The 18654-nt window shown below is 42.5% G+C and overlaps 1 protein-coding gene across 1 annotated transcript in view; it reads right to left on the bottom strand.

Moving 5' to 3' along the window:
- Positions 1-801: 801 nt before the first annotated feature.
- The window catches only part of VAPA (VAMP associated protein A), a 38812-nt gene continuing 20959 nt past the window's right edge, over positions 802-18654 (bottom strand). Inside the window, exons 3-6 of the mRNA XM_065932586.1 lie at positions 17519-17622; positions 17020-17100; positions 6126-6299; positions 802-4087 (exon numbers count right to left, since the gene is read on the bottom strand). Coding sequence (XP_065788658.1) covers positions 3929-4087; positions 6126-6299; positions 17020-17100; positions 17519-17622 — 518 coding nt within the window. The 3' untranslated portion in view covers positions 802-3928. The remainder of the gene's footprint in view (positions 4088-6125; positions 6300-17019; positions 17101-17518; positions 17623-18654) is intronic.

Here is an 18654-nt window from a genome sequence, read left to right as displayed (position 1 = left end):
TGGGTCTGGTCACCCACCACTGAAATCTAACATAATAAATAGCTATCTTAGTAGTTTCCTACACTTTTTCCAAGGTGGGTGTTATTAATACACACCAGAACAACTGGAAAACAAAACCAGTTTTAAAACAAGAGCAATGTGGTATTAGGGAACATATGAATAATTAGAAAGGGAATTACCTGGCTAGTCAAGCTTTACACCATAATGCTCAAAACCTTACAGTCAAGAATGTGATCATAAAGATACTTTAGGATCACAAAAAGCATTTTTGCAGTCACTTATACTTGGTTTTCAATAAACCTGAGAAAGCTTAAGTTAAAAAAAGATGCAAAGTTGTATGTAATTTATGGTTATGCTTGATCAGTACAATTATAGGTAAACTCACAGAAACTGATGCTGGATGGCAGAACTTAGCATTAGTTTTTTAATATAATTTATTTTCCAAATTGCCTAAAATGCACACCTCATGATTTCTACAATCAGAAACACAGGAAGACCAAACTCTCTCCCTTCAAGGGTGATGTTCTCACTTCTCTGCGCCCACCCCACAGGCTGGGAGTTCCCAAGAGACCACAGCTGCCCAGAGCTCTCCAGAAGCTCGGCTCTCAGGGCGGGACTGGAGTGCAAGCCCTTGACCTCCAGGTCAAGGTCACTGAGAGAAGACCACCTGCCAGCGGTCTCGAATCCCAGTGAGTGACACGCCATCATGCCCTGACACAACATGAGCACGCGCATGGCCGTACTCCATGGAGATCAAATCCCCTGTTGCTGTTTTTTAGAAAGGAAAATGACACTTCACCACACTTTTGAACAGTTTATTTATTCACACAATAGTTTATCTCCCTTTGAAAGCTAGCATATGAAGATCACTTATTTACCTTGTTTTGTTGTTTTTCCACATGGTAAAAGCTTGATCGTCCCCTAATTCTCATAAAGGTCAATGTTTTCAAATCTATGCACATACCAGAATTACCGAAAGCAATGTGCAAAGCTCTGGGAAAATTAGTGCTTGAATGTTTTTAAAGTGGCAGAAGATCACAATTCAGGGATAAACCCTGTAAGGAAATGTATTTTTTTACCTTATGGGTAAAACTTGTTTTTAAAGTGATATATTTTGAATGATTACAATCCAGAACTAAATCCCATGGCAGACAACATCCGTTTTTGGGGAACTTCTGAGCTAAGATAACAGAAGGAGAAATTAAGAATATTACTTTTCCCTGACGAGAATTACCAACTTTGATACATTTTTCCAAATGTCATTTTTTAAGGTGACATATGATACACTCAGAATATAACTCTTAAATCTGTCTCTTGTAAATACAAGAATGGGCAAAATCACGTACATTAGTTACAGAAAGAACGCAGGAAGGTGGTGCACTTAGCATCACGTAAGAACGTTAAGGCCTTAGTTACGTGGCTGTGGCTTCGGTGATGTCAACAGTGCGCTCCCCTCACGCTTACATTCCAAGTAAGCAGGCAGGCAGAGCAAAGATTTCTAAACATGGAAGGGTTAAAGATAGTTTAGCCTATATATTACCAGTCAATTAATACAGTCGGGACTCTTCTCAAGTAACTGTCATAAAGCAACCAAATCACACTTCATACAGAAATGAGGCGCCTCCCACACAGTCAGAGTGCTTCCTGGAATGTAAAGCAGAGGAGGAGCCCACGTGGACTTTTATGTTGTAAACGGTTCCCAGCTAAGACCAACCACTGCATCACACAGTCAGTGAAATGCCTTCCGGAAAATGCATTTACCTCTTACCAGTTGGGAGGGGGTAGTCCTAGCCTAAACATTAAAGCCAGACATGTAGGTGAGACTATTCCATAGCGGCCTGTGGTTTCATCTTAGGACAGGAAATTTCACAGTTATTAAACAGCGTATTAATGTCCACTATTCCTGTCATGTCAAAGTTATCAGAAACAGACAGGAAGCTGGAGTCCAGAGAGCAGGCTTCCTGGTCTGGCCCTGCCTCCACCTCCCGTGAGACACGAGGGAAGTTCTCAGTCCCCAAAAAGGCCTCAGAGCCCTCAACCAAAAAGCAAAGGAGCTGAACAAAACGAACCCTAACTACACAGGATTCCCATCAAATGGGATTCTGCTAAATTTAGCTTGAAAACTGACAGCTCTGAAACTGCCAGCCTGATGCTCATCACCAGTAACACTGATCACAGGGAGAAATTTAGGCCAGGGAGTGCCTGCTTCTGCACTGATGGGGCGGGATGGCAAGGCTGCTGCCAGCGTGCATTCCCAGGTTCTAAGCAGAAAGAGCATCCACCCTGGGCCCTGGGCAGGCAAGCGGCTCCAGAGACATGCGTGTGTTCTCGTAACTCGTGCACACAGGCAAAGGGGTTTTCTAGAAGACACCATACAGCACATGGACCTGACAAGCCCAAAACACATCTGAAATGAAAATGCAACCAAATACTTCAGGCTGTTTCTCTCCTTCATAAAATGCACACACAGACGTGGGGCCAACATCCTTCACTGCACGCCAGGTCCCCAAGTCCAACTTCCCTTTCAGATATCAGTGCTTCTTTTACAAAACCAACACCTATTTTCAAAACTCAAAATTTGCTTGGATTAGATTACACTTAGTAGAAAAAGTCAATCTATTTTTTCTAGTTTCAAGATTTTCTATGCCAACACAGAAGAACTAAATGAGACATAAGACTTAAGTGCAGGGAAGTATACCAGACACTGCCACGCACTTACACTGAAAACCCACTTCACGTGGTTGACACAGAAGGTTGACAAAAATGACCTTGCAAAGAAGGTCATTTTTCACAAAGGAATTGCCCAGGCTTACTCGGTAATACCAACATTCCATAATAGATGTTACCTCACATGTCAAATTGGACCGGGGCAGGGGGGAGCCGCAGAAGTACTTTTAAGTATTATTCTGAGATGCTACAAAATCACTAGGCTGGTCAAAAAGTGGTGATTAGAACCAAGGAAAATTAGTCTTTCTTGAGAAGATAGACACTCAAGAATCTAAGAACAGGATAAATTAAACAGAATCTTGCCACAGGGCAGACACATAAACTGACTAACATTACAGCACTTTTTAAAATTCTCATGATACTTGCTTATTTTGTATTATCTTGAAGACAAACGGATTATGACCTTCCAAAATACCAAAAGTGTCCTGAAATCTTATCAATTCCTTTCCTTAAAGGAATGAGGCCTTTGAACCACAAACACCATGACACCTGCAAGGGTTTCCGTGAGGTAAATCATGCGTTTCATAACCCAGATCGCCGCTCCCTGGCACCCGCCTCAGGACACGACAGACACAACAAGCTATCGAGCAAGAATCTGTTAACAGTTTTATTATTTTTGTGTTAAATACCATGGGACAGGATTGGAAGGATGAAAATTCAGTCAACAACTGCCTCACAAGGGATAAGAAAAATTCTGCCATGATATTAGCAAAGGTGAAGGAGAAAATTTACACTGTACGAGGCACCATTTCCCCACAGAATACCTCTTGGCATTTCCTGAATGAGTGGGATTAGCAATCTAAATAAATCATATTTCAAGAGGTAACAGCAACAGATAAAATTTAAAGGGATTATTAAAATAACATTTACAAGACTCTGAACAATTCTTGAACTCTTATTAAAACCACAAAGAAAGAACAATTCTTTATTTATGAATTTCATAAAGGACTGAATGTGCAATGACACCTGCTAGGGACGGTCTGGTGACGATGGCGCTGTCCGGAGCCCAGCACTCTGTTCTTACGTGTTTCTTTCTAACCGTGAGACCGTTACGGGCGAGGCCTACATGACGCTGAACACACAAAGCATGGTCACCGTGGGCCACATGGTCACCGTGGGCCACACTACCAGTGAGATGGCAGGTAAACGAATCTTTTCTGGTCAAGAGGAAAAAAAGAAATAGCACTCTGCATGCTTCACTCTACAAGATGAATTTCCCTAGAAAGAATCCAATGAAAATGGCTGCAATGACAACAAGAAGTGAAGGAAGAGGACTGGTGACGTTCTCTCTGAAGGATGCAGCTGAAGTGGATCCAGGTTTATCCGAATGTGCTACCTTCCTGAGCCGTAAGCCTTCATCCTAGGAAAAAACACAGGCACGAAAAGAGGTTTCAAAAACAAATATGCGTCAGACCACAAGCTACAAATCCACAGACAGACAACAGAGCCATACACAGGTGACCCAGGGGGCCCACACTGTCCTCACAATGGGCCCTTCAGCCACAGACAACCAGAAACAGGTGAGTGCTAGTCAGAGCTCGGCTTACAGACACGTGGCAAGACAGCCCCACACAGGAAGAGCCGAGACCTCTCGGGACTGGGGGAGAGGGAGGGTGTGAGTAAAGGGCTGGCACCCGGCCTGGACCAAGGAGGAGACATGGGACCCTGTTTTGTGAGAAAGGAGGGAGGGACACAACAGAGGAGGAGTGCTGCTCACAGGACCCCGCCCCCAAGGCTCTGCACCTGGCCTGGAGACCACTTTTCTCCAAGGTGGTCTCCACTTCCAGACCAGAGTGGCCACTCCATCCTGACTGATGCTGTCTCACACAGCAATTTCTGACAGTCAGTCTGGGACTTTAGGGGACAAGGTTCTCAGTAACACGACAGCAGTCACTCAAAGGAGGAGGCTGTTATGACACTTCACCAGCTGCAGAATGACCTTGGAAAACACCCACACCTGTGCACGGAGGCAGCTGGCTTCACCTGGCCTATCACCCTGACCAGCGAAGGGGCAACCCTTCATTCACCTCCTCAGCACAAGCTGGTCTCACTTCTCGCACTGCCTCCCCTCGTGCGTTCACTAGTAACACCCCACGCACTTCTCGTCATGCTGTCTACCCACATAACTGACTGCTCAGAGGCATTGTGGCTTTGGGTCTTGTTCTGCTGAGTCCTATGTGGACACCACAATGACTCTCGGTCCCAGAGAGAACTTTAAAAGGCACTCCCGATGATTCTGCCTCCCTCCGTCTGGGGTGTGGCCCGGACGTGAGCTAAGAGCTCACAGCAGACTCCGATGAACAGGTTGGATGAGGAAGCAGAGGTGGGGAGGTGAAGGGCAGTGGGGAGATCCTGCCCGGAAGGCTGCCACAATGCCAGCCTTGATGTGAGCTGTTAAAGGGCCAGAGGTCAACTCGTGCACCAGCGGTCTTCAAGGCTCTTTTATCTTTTAAACAGCAGGATGCTTCTTCAAACAACATCTCCTAGAGAACATCAGTCAACTCCATCACCTGTCTCCCAGTCTGGTCAGCCTGGCAGTTCCTGACATTCAGGCTTCAGCTCTCTGAACACCTGGGCTCAGCACGCTGAGGAGCAAACCGTCCATCAAACACTGAACTGAGGTCACAGCAGGTAAAGAGAAAGTGCAAACAACAGCCCCCTTAAAACGGCACGGGGTTGAGTGTGGTTGTGAAACAGAGACCATCTTTCCACCCTCCAAGTAGGTGCTCAGTGCAGGGGCCTCAGAGAGGCGCTTGGGAAAGGGAGAAATAGCCAGAAAAATCATCTCAGCACAGGTCAAGTCACCTCACAGGAGCCTTCAATGGGAGCCATGCACGAAATTTAAAATTTTCTAAGCCCATTAAAAAGGTACCAAAATTGATATAATTAGCTAGCTTTAATAATGTATCTTTCACTGAATCCAATAGAATCCAATATTATTTCAACATAACAATACAAAACACGGATTTGGGGCTCCCCTTGTGGCTCAGCTGGTAAAGAATCCGCCTGCAATGCGGGAGACCCGGGTTTGATCCCTGGGTTGGGAAGATCCCTGGAGAAGGGAAAGGCTACCCACTCCAGTATTCTGGCCTGGAGAATTCCATGGACTAATCCACGGGTTGCAAAGAGTCGGAAAGGACTGACCGACTTTCACTCACTTATGTGACTCACAGCACATCTTAATTCCAACTAAGCACACCTAAGTGCCCCGCCCTGGACAACGGGGGCCCCTCGCAGGGACGGCACTGCTGCCGCAACCGACAAGACCAGGCCCGGAACGCGGAGGCTGCACCAACGACAGAGGAAGCGGCAAGGCCACGCCGACCGCCAGCACCCAGGCCAACTGCCAGAAGGGCATCAAGGCCGTCACCGACAGCGGGGACCACGCGGACACTCACCCTCAGGTGCCGGTTCTCCTCCGACAGCTTCATCATCTCCCCCTGCAGCCGCTTGCACTCCTCCATGAGCTTCCTCGTCTCGGTGTCGTTGAGGGAAACACTGTGCGGCTTTGGCACGGGCCCATCCTGCTTCGCAGCGTTCAGGGGAACAGCTTTGCTGGGTTCCATGTCATTCTGCATCACAGAAATAGCAGGCGCGGAGTCTGTCAACTGACAACTCTCCTTACAGATTTTAAACAAAACTTTAAACTCCGCATTTTTGTCCAAGAAATTATTTACACAGCAAGTTCTGCCAGTTTCAATTTCATTATTAAAGTTTTTTAAATGGCCAACATCTGTCCCCTGTGACCAGCTTTACAGGACAATAGTGAGCATGAGCGGTCACCAAGGTCTGAACACGTGGTTCCCTGCTCTGCATCCACCTCCCACCCCAGAGCAGCCAGCAAGCAGCTCATCATCCTCCAGGATCCTTCCCTACAACACCTCAAAGTCTGGGAGAGCAAGAGTCACTGGTCTGTGCGTTCACCCCTAAACCCAGCACCCCAGCCAGTGGTCACTCAACAAGGACACCAAGGGACGCCTGCCCGGATCCACACACGAAGTTCACAATCAGTGCTGATTCTGCAGCCTGAGTGAGTTGCCGGAGGGCAGGGGGATGTGGTCACAACCACTCAAATGAAATCAGACCACCTAAGAGAAATGCGTGGGAGAAAACCCAAGTTCTGTTCACAGAAAAAGTCACTGGAGGATCTGGAGCCTGAAGGGGAGATAATGAGCACAAACACATGTCGTGGGGAAAAAGCAGGCAGGGAGTCCACCTGACTGTGCTCAAACATGAGTGACCCCACATTTATGCAGTAACGCTCCCTGCTACAAGTCATGAGATTCAGTAAGAGCCAAGGTGGGGCTCTGGCACTTTAAATTACAAGCCCCACATCTGAAGTCTGGCCAGCACTGACCCATGTGACCCACCGGGCCCCTAGGTGCCCTGAGCCTCAACAGGACACCTGTCCACCAGAACCTCCTCTCCACCTTCAAGCACCCCAACAGGAGTAGCACAACAAGTGTTGTCTTCAATTAAAATTTTACTTGCTAAAAATCTAACTTTTCAGATAACAAGGTATAAACTGCTTTATTCAGATATAAAATTCTACCAGAAACATTTTCAAAATTAACTTTACGGCAGGTTCCACAGTACTCATCAGAGGATTTAATCACAGTCAACACCTGCCACAGCACCCCAGTTCCGGAATTCACACAGTACAAATGGGGACAAGACATACTTCCTATGAAGGGGTTGTGCTCTGATTGCTATGTCTAGATCCATGTAAAAATGAACACCACTGATTATACTGAGGTCCCAGTCGACACTCAGATTCCCATCTCTCTCTGAAGCATCCCCACCAGTCCGGGTGCCAAGAAGTTTGCTTCAGGATCCTCTCTGCTTCCGTGTGAGCCTCATTCTCCCCTCTCTCCCTTCCCAGCCAAGCCTGTCAGGTCTGCTAAAAATCCCGTTTCAGATGCTGGTACCCTCCACACTTCTCTCTTCCTTTCCTTCACAGTCACTAGAGTTCACTTCAAAATGGCTTCCCAAGTGACTTCTCCCTTTCCACCTAGAAGCAGCCCAGCATCTGGGAACCAGGATGGCACATGGCCTTCCTTCCTCTGTGAAGACAAACAGTCCACAATACCACAACTTGGCACTCTTCTGGTTTGGAGAAAGAGTATCACCCTCGTGCCAGAAAGCTGACTAAGAAATTAAGAGGAGATACAAAAGGTCAACCAAGCAAAGACAAAACTAGAACGAGGACTCATCAAATTCTTCCCAAATGGCTTTTTATTTTTGAACAAATTTTTGAAATTCTAGAAAATTGAGAATATGAAAGAGAAAATTACCTCCCGTTCTCTCGTCAATTCAACTTAACTACTATTCCTATATTACCTTCCAAATATTCTTTCATATGCACATTTTATAAACTCAGCATACATATAACTTTTAATTCTTTATTCATTTATATGTACATCTTTTAAGTGTCATTCTAAATGACATGATGTCACTAAATACTATTCTGTGCCTTACCAAAGTTACTTAAACATTTCACTCTTATTAACATCTGACGGGAAGCTCCCACTCTGGGATTTTAAATACCACGTCAACTGACAGCATCTCACAGTGACAGAATTATATCTTTTTATTGAAAACTTTCCTTAAAGTAGTTATATTGCCATTATAAGGAAAAGGAAAAGGAATGTCATAACCAATCTGTGGAGCATACATGTTAAGACTAGAATGCACAAGATAATAGTGAAGCCTAAATACTTGTCAGAAGTGAGCCCAGCAGGTCATGAGACAGTCACGCTGAGTTAAGTGCACACACACCCTGTGCTCACAAGCATTCAGGTCCCTGCAAACCAGCCAGCAGCACACACAGCAGGGGCAAGGAAATCCAATTTACTAACTAATTTGTAGTGGAAGCATATAGAACCTAACTCAGGGTGGCTAAAGAAGGGTTGAGTGGGGGCGTCACTGGTGCGGGACAAGCTGGAGACACCAAGGCTACTGGGACCTAACTCAGGCTCCACTGTGTGGTCCCTCGAGAGTTGCTTCAGACACTCTCCAAAGAGGAGACAGGTTCTTCTGAGAGCCATGGACACCAACTGGAGACATTCAACAAGCTGTGATGCTGAGCAGTCAAGGAGCAGTGACGCTGCACACATCTAACACTGCAACTCGGAAGAGACTCAGCAGTCAAGGCCATGACACCCCTAAGAGCACACTACCCTCCTTCACGTGGCTCAGCCTATCAGCAGCAAGCCCCTCCACCAGATGAGTTTACTGCTGTGCTTTTTAGAAAGCCTCCTTTAGAATTTCAGTTCCAATACTCTGAATTATTCCTTTTAGGGCTAATTACAAACAGTGAGGGCTTAGGGGCTCGACAGAAAAGGAAAAGTGGGGATAAAAGGCAAATTTGGTTTCTGCACTGAAGCCCTGGGATGGACAGAGGAGGGAAAGAACGCACACCTGGGCAACACTCGCGGCTCCTGGGGGAGTGAGGGGTCCAGGGCATGTGCAAGGGGTAAAGGGCAAAGCCCAGAGTTGCGGCAGGAAACTGCAGGAGGCCCAAATAAGACCTCAGCTAAGAGGAGGTGGTGTCTGAATATAAAGTTACCAAAGTATCAATACACCTCCAGTCTAAACTAAAATCACAAAACTGTTAGAACTATTAGGCCTTTAGAGAAAGGAGTAGGTTTTTGAAGCCTTAGTGTCCGTGGTTTCTGAAAGCTGGAGCTTCCCAGAAGCAGGAAATGCGAGAGCGCGGCAGCCTACAGCACCCGGGACACCGCCAGGAGATCAAGGTCATCAACAGGTGTGCCAGCGTCGTACTCAAGTGGATGTTAGGTGTACACACGCACACACACAGAGACACTAATAAACTCAAACGTGACCTCATATCTGTAGGGCTCCTGCCACCATTCTCCTACCCCCGGGGGCGCCGACAGTTAAAGACAGTGACCGTCAGCTGCATGAGACAGAAGACATAAGGCAAAAATCTCACTGATCCTTCTTATATATAAACATAAACACCTGCCTGGAGAGTGACATCCACCAGCTCCCCCTTGACTGACACCTGCTGCCCCCGTCAGATCTTTCCCAGAGGATGCTCCCCAAACCTCAGCGACAGTGAAAAAGCACATCCATTTCATGATAATGCTCCCACTTACACTGTTCTGCTCAAGACCAGGATGTTATCGAGTATTGTGTTTGCTGTTTAGAACAGAAGAATTTGTATGCGTGGTTTTTAAGTGACTGTGGTTCTGCTGTCATTTTAAACATAGCTGAAATTTTCAGTTCTAGTTACTGCACATAAAACACTCACAATAAATACCTCGCACGTGCTCAGTGACTACGCCACCATGATCAGTGACACTGGCAGACTCGCCTATCTGTCAGCTCCCTGAAACAAACCTTCCTCTCCTGTTTGAACACACTGAAGCCCCTGGGCTCACTCTTCGCACTATAACTGGCAGGTGCTGTGCCTGTGCTGTTGACGCTGCTCAGAGGAGCGGCGGCCACAGCGGGCCCTGGAGGAGCGAGGCCCTGAGGTGCGGGGGAGACACAGTCTCAGATTCTCACCGCGCTCTGACCGCTCCTGCGAGGGACTGGGGACGACCAACACAGAGATCATGAGGCTCTCAACATTCAACTTATTCTGTAAAGACGCGTCACACATAAGAAATAGTAATAAATAATAGTTATGTTAAAGCAGAAAGTACCCTTTTGAAGTTTTTCTATGAATTAGCTATAATCAACTTGCACTAAACTAAACGTATAAACCTTATTAACCTTAGGCCAGCCTCACGTTGTCCTAGAATGAGGACCTTCTACCTGTGTGGCTCCTAATTTTCGTTACTAATGAATACTCGTCAATACCTGATGAACAAGCACTTCCGTTTTCTTACTTTTGAAAACACTCAACTTGAACAATGTTTAAATTAAATGAATTTTTTCAAGGGTTCAAAAATTGCAATAATTTATACACTTCTGTATTCAGCACAGACACCCCTCCCCCAAACACAAACATGCACGCACACACCCCTACCTACCTCCCAAGATCAAGATACAAAGACACACATAACTTTCTAATACACCATTGTATCTCCACAGTTCTCTATCTTCTCAAATTCCTTTAACACACACATAAAGGTAATAACATACAAAGAGCTTGTAGCAGACTCAAATAATACTTATGGATATCCAGGTCACTATACATAACTATGATAAAGACAACTCCATCTTACTTGATAATGCACTGTCACCAATCTGTTCTTTATCGCAACAGAAAATAATGTATGCTTAATCATAAAAAATCTTTATACACAGGACCCCTGAGGTTCCCTTTCTTGACTGCCCTTCACTCTTCATTATGGTAAGTATTTTTTCCTTGAAAATAACATTATGTCATAAAGCAAACGCCATTAACAGATGTTAAATGGAAGGCTTATAAATGAAATGTAATACTTTTTTAAAATTTGGAAAATGTCAAGTATAGTTGGTGGCCTAAAGAAAAAAAAATCAAAAAATTTTATTTCAACAGAATTGAGTAAGTGATCAAATATCATTACTAACAAGTTAATCTGAAACCACACTCACCCTAAAAAAACCACGAACACTAACTAGACATCAGATTTCATAATACAGAGATAATCATAAGAGCTAACAACTCAGAGAACTGCGCTTGCCATGAACTCACTAAAATGCACCAAAGACGTGCTCAGAGTCCTGAGGACTGGGGGACCACAAGTCTTAGCGCCTAAAAGCACAACTGTCCAAGAAGTGTAACAGTATCCCTTTTTATTCTAAGACAAAAGAGTTGGACTCCTAGGCCATTCTATGTATGATCCAAATCAGAGACCTATTTCCCAAAAAGAAGCCCATATTCCAATGATGGTTCAAATACATTATGACTGTTTCATTGCAAAAATGACTTCCTTAAATGATTTTTTTAAAAAATGGACTCAACCACTATACTAGCACCTTTCCTACAACATAACCAAAAACTTCATTTTCTTAGTTATATATTTGGCATCAAGGTTCTAAAAACCCTAAGGAAATCAACAAGATAATAACACACTCTTTTCCAACTGTCTTTAGGAACAGTAAATGCCAAGAACTAACAGCATACCTAAAAAGACACGGATCCTCAAACAGAGTGTCTTACCTAATGTGTTTAATTGACCGTCTACTTCTCTGGGGTGGCTCGGGGAGGTGGGTGAGGAGCTGCGGGCAGGGGTGAGAATGGGATGGAGTACCAAACATTTAAGAAATACTGAGTCAACATCACAATGCTGAGACTTGCTGCCTACCCCAGCTCTGAGAACAAAGTATAACAACTATGATAGCTACTGCAACATCTATCAGCTTTGGATATTAACTAAAGCTTTCTAAATTGATTACTAAAGGTACTAAATTCAGATGGGCAACTCTTCAGAGTGAATGTGGAAGGGGCCGCTAACTGGCATGGGCTTCTCTTCAGCTCCAAACATTAAGTGCTGAACACAATGCAAGTGCCATCTGGACGGAGCTGTGTATTAAACCACAGGCTGTCACCAGCAACTTGGTCAAGACTAAATTGAATTTTGCTGAAATTAACACACTTTTAAAAACATATAAACAAACAAACCAAACAAATAAGAGATCAAACCATGTCACCATAGGAATTTACTACACAATAATCGTAACTATATACTAAAAAATGCTTCGTACTTTACTTCTAAAAATATATGCTACTAACTGTTTAGAAGTGTGTTTTCCTTGAATAAGGGAGTGTCCTCTTTAATCAATTTGTGTAGTCAGCATTCAGCTTCATATGGCACCTAACCAATTTATCTGTAGTAAACTGACAAACTTTATCTATGCAAAACACAACTCAACCATGCCCTAATTCCCTAATAAACAAAGTTCTTACTAAAGTGAAGACACATATACAGAAACAGGGTATTAAGTAATTTCATAACTGTACCTATGGATGCTAGAAAGAAAGCAGTATGTCAAAGACACTATGATCTTAGAGCAGTTTCATTAACATCGTCTGTAGTTAACACTGAACTGGAAATGCCAAGATACCATTAGGGTCTTACCAACAGGGTCTTATCACTACATGAATAAAGCATTAGAAAAGAGGTGTTTCAAATGTATTTCTACACATGTGTGTGTATCCATACATATATATATAAGGTTTCATCTTTAACCATTGTAACAAATACACAAAAACTTCGTATTTTGTATATTATAAACACTCCAGGTTTGGTTACTTTGATGCTTCACATTTTCTATAAAGATTCTGACACAATAGCAAGCTGACACCTCGACAGGAAGTCAGTTAATCAACAATTCAGATAGCAGGTCTGGGGCAGGCTGCGTCCACTTCAGTGATCCCTGTGTCACGGTTCCTTGTAGAACCTGCAGGTTAGCAGCACCGCAAGAATGAGTTTAAGCAGGAACAGTTTCCAAAAGAGTACTTTACAGAACACCTGGTACCAGCATGGTACCTCTAAGGGGCTGAAACACAAACGGGTTTAAGTCCATCAGTCCACAGAACACACAGCAACGAGGAGAAAAGGAAGGAGGTGGCAAAGCTAATGGAACATATCGTCAGAAGAACACAGTGAGGGGATGCTTCTAACCTAAGAGAAAGACTGAGAACCCCACCACCAAATGTATCAGCAAATATCAAATGAGCGCCAAATACTTCTAACACAATGAAGCAGGAATGACAGAATCACCATTACGTAACCTTAAATGAATTAATGGACCTAAACCATGTTTTCTCACTTTCAACTTGACTGACATTTAGGGCTAGAGAATCTTTGCTGCGGGAACAGTCCTGTGCGCTGGAGAAGTTGAGCAGTGTCCCTGGCCTCTACCCACTGGTGTCTGTAGCAACCCCCCACCCCAACGGCTGTGACAACCAAAAATGCCTTCAGACATGGACAAATGTCCCCTGGCTGGGAACCACTGTCTACACACCAACAGCTGCTAGCTTCAAAACAAAAAAGACACTATGTGCCTCCCTGAAAGAACAGATAATCATCTATACAGCAGTCCTCTCTCTCCCTCACCAGCAAAAAATGAGCCTCAATTTAATCCAGTCTCTAGATTCGATTAGGGGAAATACCAAAAACAGCAGAAAAGTTAAATGACACCTGAAGGATGCAACCAACAAAACCCAGGCTATAGGAGACTCTACAGGACAAACCTGATTTAATAAACAATTTTCAAGAGGAAAACAAGGGAATCTACAGTTTAAGAGTCTTAAGAAATATATCATCCAAGAGCAGTATGTTTGATTTCAAATCAAACTACAAATGTCTAGATGACACTTGTGACTCTGCCTGGCAGCGTGATGTTAATGATACATTAAACTTTCAAAGACTAATGACAGTGTTGTCTTCACTCTTCTACTTTTCTTAACATCCTTAGCTTTGAACAATATATACTGAAACAATAATGATTGAAATTAATTATGTCTGAGATGTGACTTCAAACAATATGTGAGATGGGATGTGATGGAGATGAGATAAAATCAAACTTGTTATTGTTTATAAAGCTGATTCACAAGGGTTAATTTACTGTTCATTTTTCTAAGTATTTAAAGTTTTTCATAATCAATTGCTTTAAAAAATCATTACCTTTAGCAAGTATTCCCTATAATTTAATTGGTCAGTAAAAACTATACTACAAGTCCAAGTAGTTCAATGTATATTATCTGTGGTGAAACAGACCACCAGCCCAGGTGGGATGCATGAGTCAAGTGCGCGGGCCTGGTGGGCTGGGACGACCCAGAGGAATCGGGTGGAGAGGGAGGTGGGATGGGGGACCGGGATGGGGAATACGTGTAACTCTATGGCTGATTCATATCAATGTATGACAAAACCCACTGAAAAATAAAAAATAAAAAAAATAAGTGCAAATCCTCTGCAGCTAGTATATCAAGCTCAGGATCAGATACTCCCTGGAGAACTTTGAAATTGCTGAACACACTCTCCAGGTTTCTAACAACCTGCTCTGAAAAACTTCTAGGACCAAACTACTTTGGCTTTAGCTCCATGGTGCAGGGCCCTGGGCTCACTATGCAGTATCTGTTCAAGCCTTTAGCAGATTCAAAGCCACTCTGCTGGATAATCTGGGCTGGTCTCTGTCTGGTGAACCTGCTACCTCCCTGTGTAAGGTGGAAGATGGCTGGGCCCATCTATCACAGTCATATCATTTCCCTCAATTTCTGGTTTGGTTTCCAATACTACTTGGGTGCCAGCCCTTTTCAGACTATAATCTCAAATGGTCTCCTATCCAGAGCATAAGAGAAGCCCAGTTGAAAGACAGCTTTGTGCTTATTAAACAACTGTAAAAATCACATAAAACTCATAAAAGTGAGAAAATACCCAAACGTGTTTTTAAAATAAGTCAACCCTATTTCAATGAATTCTACTTCTTGGAATACATCTGAAGGAAAGGAAAGCGCTATGTGGAAGAGATATTTGCACGTCCATGTTCACACAGTAGCATTATCTACAACAGACAAGACATGGGAACAACCCAAGTGTCCATCAAGAGAATGGATAAAGCAGCTGTGGTGTATATGCACAGACTGGAATGCATGTATACAATGGAATATTATCCAGCCATTAAAAAGGAAAGCCTGCCATTTGTGACAACATGGATGAACCTCAGGGGCATTACACTAAGTGAAGTGAGAGAAAGACAAATTCTGTATGATGAGCTCACTTACACATGGAATCTTAAAACAACAACAAAGCCCCAAACTCTCAGAAACAGAGACCAGGTCTGTGGCTATAAGAGTTGGGTATGGGGAGGAGCAACTGGATGAAGGTGGTCAGAAGGTACACACTTCCAGATAAACAAGAACTTGGGATGTAACATATAGCATGGTGACTACAGGTAACACGGCTATGTGGCACACTCAACTATGTGGTACTACAGATAACACTGCTATGTGCGATCTGCTCTCTGTTAAGAGAGCAGATCCTAAGAGTTCTGATCACAGGGAAAACAGTGCTTTTTTGGTAGCTATATGAGACGACGGATGTTAACTAAACTTACTGCAGTAATCATTTCACAATGTATGGAAGACTAGTCCTTATGCTGACACCTTAAACTTATAGAGCATGTCAACTACAGCTCAATTAAACTAGAAATAAAACAAGTCAACCCAGACAATGTGCTACTGTGCTTTCTTGGTTCCGGTAAGAACTACCCAAGCTATTAGCCTTCTGGCAACCTCGGCAAAAAAGAAAGTGCACTCTACATGGAAAGTGTCAACTTCATCAGTGCTATTGCACCATCAGAACCTCACTCTCCAGTAAGAATATGTGTTCACATTCTCTGTCTTTGGCAAATATTTCAAAATCCCCTTAAAAAGGCATTAAAAGCACAATAAATGATTTGTTCAACACCTAATTACCACTCAGGCACTTTTTCATTTCAGCTTATCCTCAAAGAGAAACACAATAATTGAGCCCATGTATTTAACTTGCAAGTTTACTTTTCAACAGAGCAAATGGCCTCCAGGGCAAAGACAATAGTCATATCAGACTGTAACCTAAAATGTGCAGACTGTAACCTAATATGTGCCAAACACAATGCTATGTGTTCATATTACTTTATATGTTAAATCACATGCACACAAATCTACTGACCCTTCAAGTCCCTCCTAAAAAACACAGAAAAAATTCAAATTTGCATTTCAGAAAAGGAACAGAGAAGTGACCACAACCCATTCTCTAAGGCTACTTTTTAAACTCTGCGCATATAAACATCAGTCCTTCAAATTTTATTTGCCTCACACTAATCGAAACACAACATAAAAATCATTTACTAACTCAGATGTATTTTGACCAATAACAATAGTGAAAAAAATACGTGGAATAGCCAAATCTGAAATAAATGTTTGTCCATGTAAATTAAATCTTACCCCCAAACTGCAGGTATATAGCTGCCAAAAAGCAGCTTATGTCTGTAACTTAATCATATTTATATATACACGTCTTATTCTAACAAAGAACTTGTAGTGGTTTAAGTGGTTAAGATTTTGGTAGGAAGAGATGATTCTTCTCCATCATGCAGCTTTTTAAATTATTTCTTTTTCAATCATACTTTTAATCAAAAGTATCTAAAAGTACTTTTCTTCTTGAACAAACAAAATGTTGTAACATGAAAAGAGCATGTCCACATGTTTTTTAAAAAAGCCTAAGCACCGAATCTAGACCAGCTATATCATACATCACACACCCACCAAGGCCAAAACCAGCAGCAGAAGTTAAATCTCAGTGACTAAGAGCTGAGCAGCTTCCAATTTTCTTAAATTTTCCTACTTACCAATTTATCATTTTCATTGGGCATTTCAAATACACATCTCAATTTAGAATCCATTAATTCGTCGGGTTTTGCTTCTTTCCACTAAAAACACAGGAAACCAAACAATGAGGCAGAGGAAATACAATTGCAAGAAGTAGGTTTCCTCTCAAGGGATAACCAAAGGGTTAGTGTAGCTGCCTGGAGGCAGGGGCTGGGGGGTTTCCAGGTGCCACATAACTTTCTACAGAACCTTACAAGAGCTACTGTCACCACCACTAAAACTATACTCACATCCCTAGAGATTACAGGGCTTCACTGTTAGCAGTGCGCTTCTAAAACCGTCTCTAAGAAATACGACTTCAAAATTCCTTTATTCTTGACATGAGTTAGATTATCCATAGTGAAGAGATACACAGATTTTTTTTTATTTTAAAAAGTAGGTTTCTCAATGAAGAACTAAACAAAACCCAAGTTTAAACAACATTCCCCCAAAAGATTTCTGTTCAATTTCTCTACTCACCACAGCTTCCATGTCTGAAATGTTTGGTGGAGCAAAGATGGTCTGTACCATAAACTTGTGTTTACTCTTCTCATTGGGGTCATAGTCAAAAGGCTGCAGCATTACTGAAGAAGAACGGATACATCACTGACTTTTGATCATTCCTAGTACTCACTAATGTGCAAATTTAAAGAAAACCAGGAAGGTTGCAAGAAACATTGGATTATTAAAGTTGATTCAGAACCAACTTTATGATTTTCAATTATTTTTACCTTGTCTACGTTTTTAATTTGCTACAACTTTAACAACCCACAAAATAAACAAATGGCTATTTTAAAAAATAAGTATCTATGATTGCCCTCTCTAAACTTAAGTTTGGAAAATTTTCAAAACTTTGCTAACATTAACTATTACAATGCCTATAAATTCAAAATCTAGTAAATTTGTATTTAAAACCACTTATAAATTTAGTTTTCACATTAGTATTTGGTAATAACAGCTCTTAAAATCAGACAACTAAAATATTTATAGGAGAAATTCTAGGTAACTTAAAACTCACTACCATTTATTAGTGCTTCGATATAATTAGCTTTTTTTAAAATAGATTTTAAATAAACACCTATTCAAGAGTTTATCAGTGTGTTTAAATGAGTCTAAGACAACAAAGTGTACAAGGAAACTATACAGTCTCATGATTTCTGAACTTTTTCTACTGTCCTACTAATTATATTTAAAATTTTTTCCCAAGCATTTATGGTTTTCAGTGGTGTACAAGAGGTTTTTTAGAGGCTCGGTATGGTTTAATTATGTAATATAAATCTAATAAGAGACTATAAAGAATGAATCAGCAATTCCACAAAATATGTACACAGTACTGTGGAGTTAACTTCCCTGCTAATATTTAGATTATTTCTAAGATAGATGTCAACATTTTCAAAAACTCAGATGCAATTAAGCAAATGTAGAAAATGCAGAGGATAGAGGGGAACCCTGGTGGCTCAGTGGCAAAGAACCAGCCTGCCAATGTAGGAGACATGGGTTCAGTCCTTGATCCGAGAAGATCCCACCTGCCTCAGGGCAACTAATAAACCCTTGCACCACTACTGAGCCCACAAACCACCACTACTGAAGCCCGAGCACCTGAAGCCTGTGCTCTG

This window comes from Muntiacus reevesi, chromosome 4 (assembly GCF_963930625.1).
Source record: "Muntiacus reevesi chromosome 4, mMunRee1.1, whole genome shotgun sequence".
NCBI lineage: Eukaryota > Metazoa > Chordata > Mammalia > Artiodactyla > Cervidae > Muntiacus > Muntiacus reevesi.
This window is presented reverse-complemented; position numbering and strand designations above follow the sequence as displayed.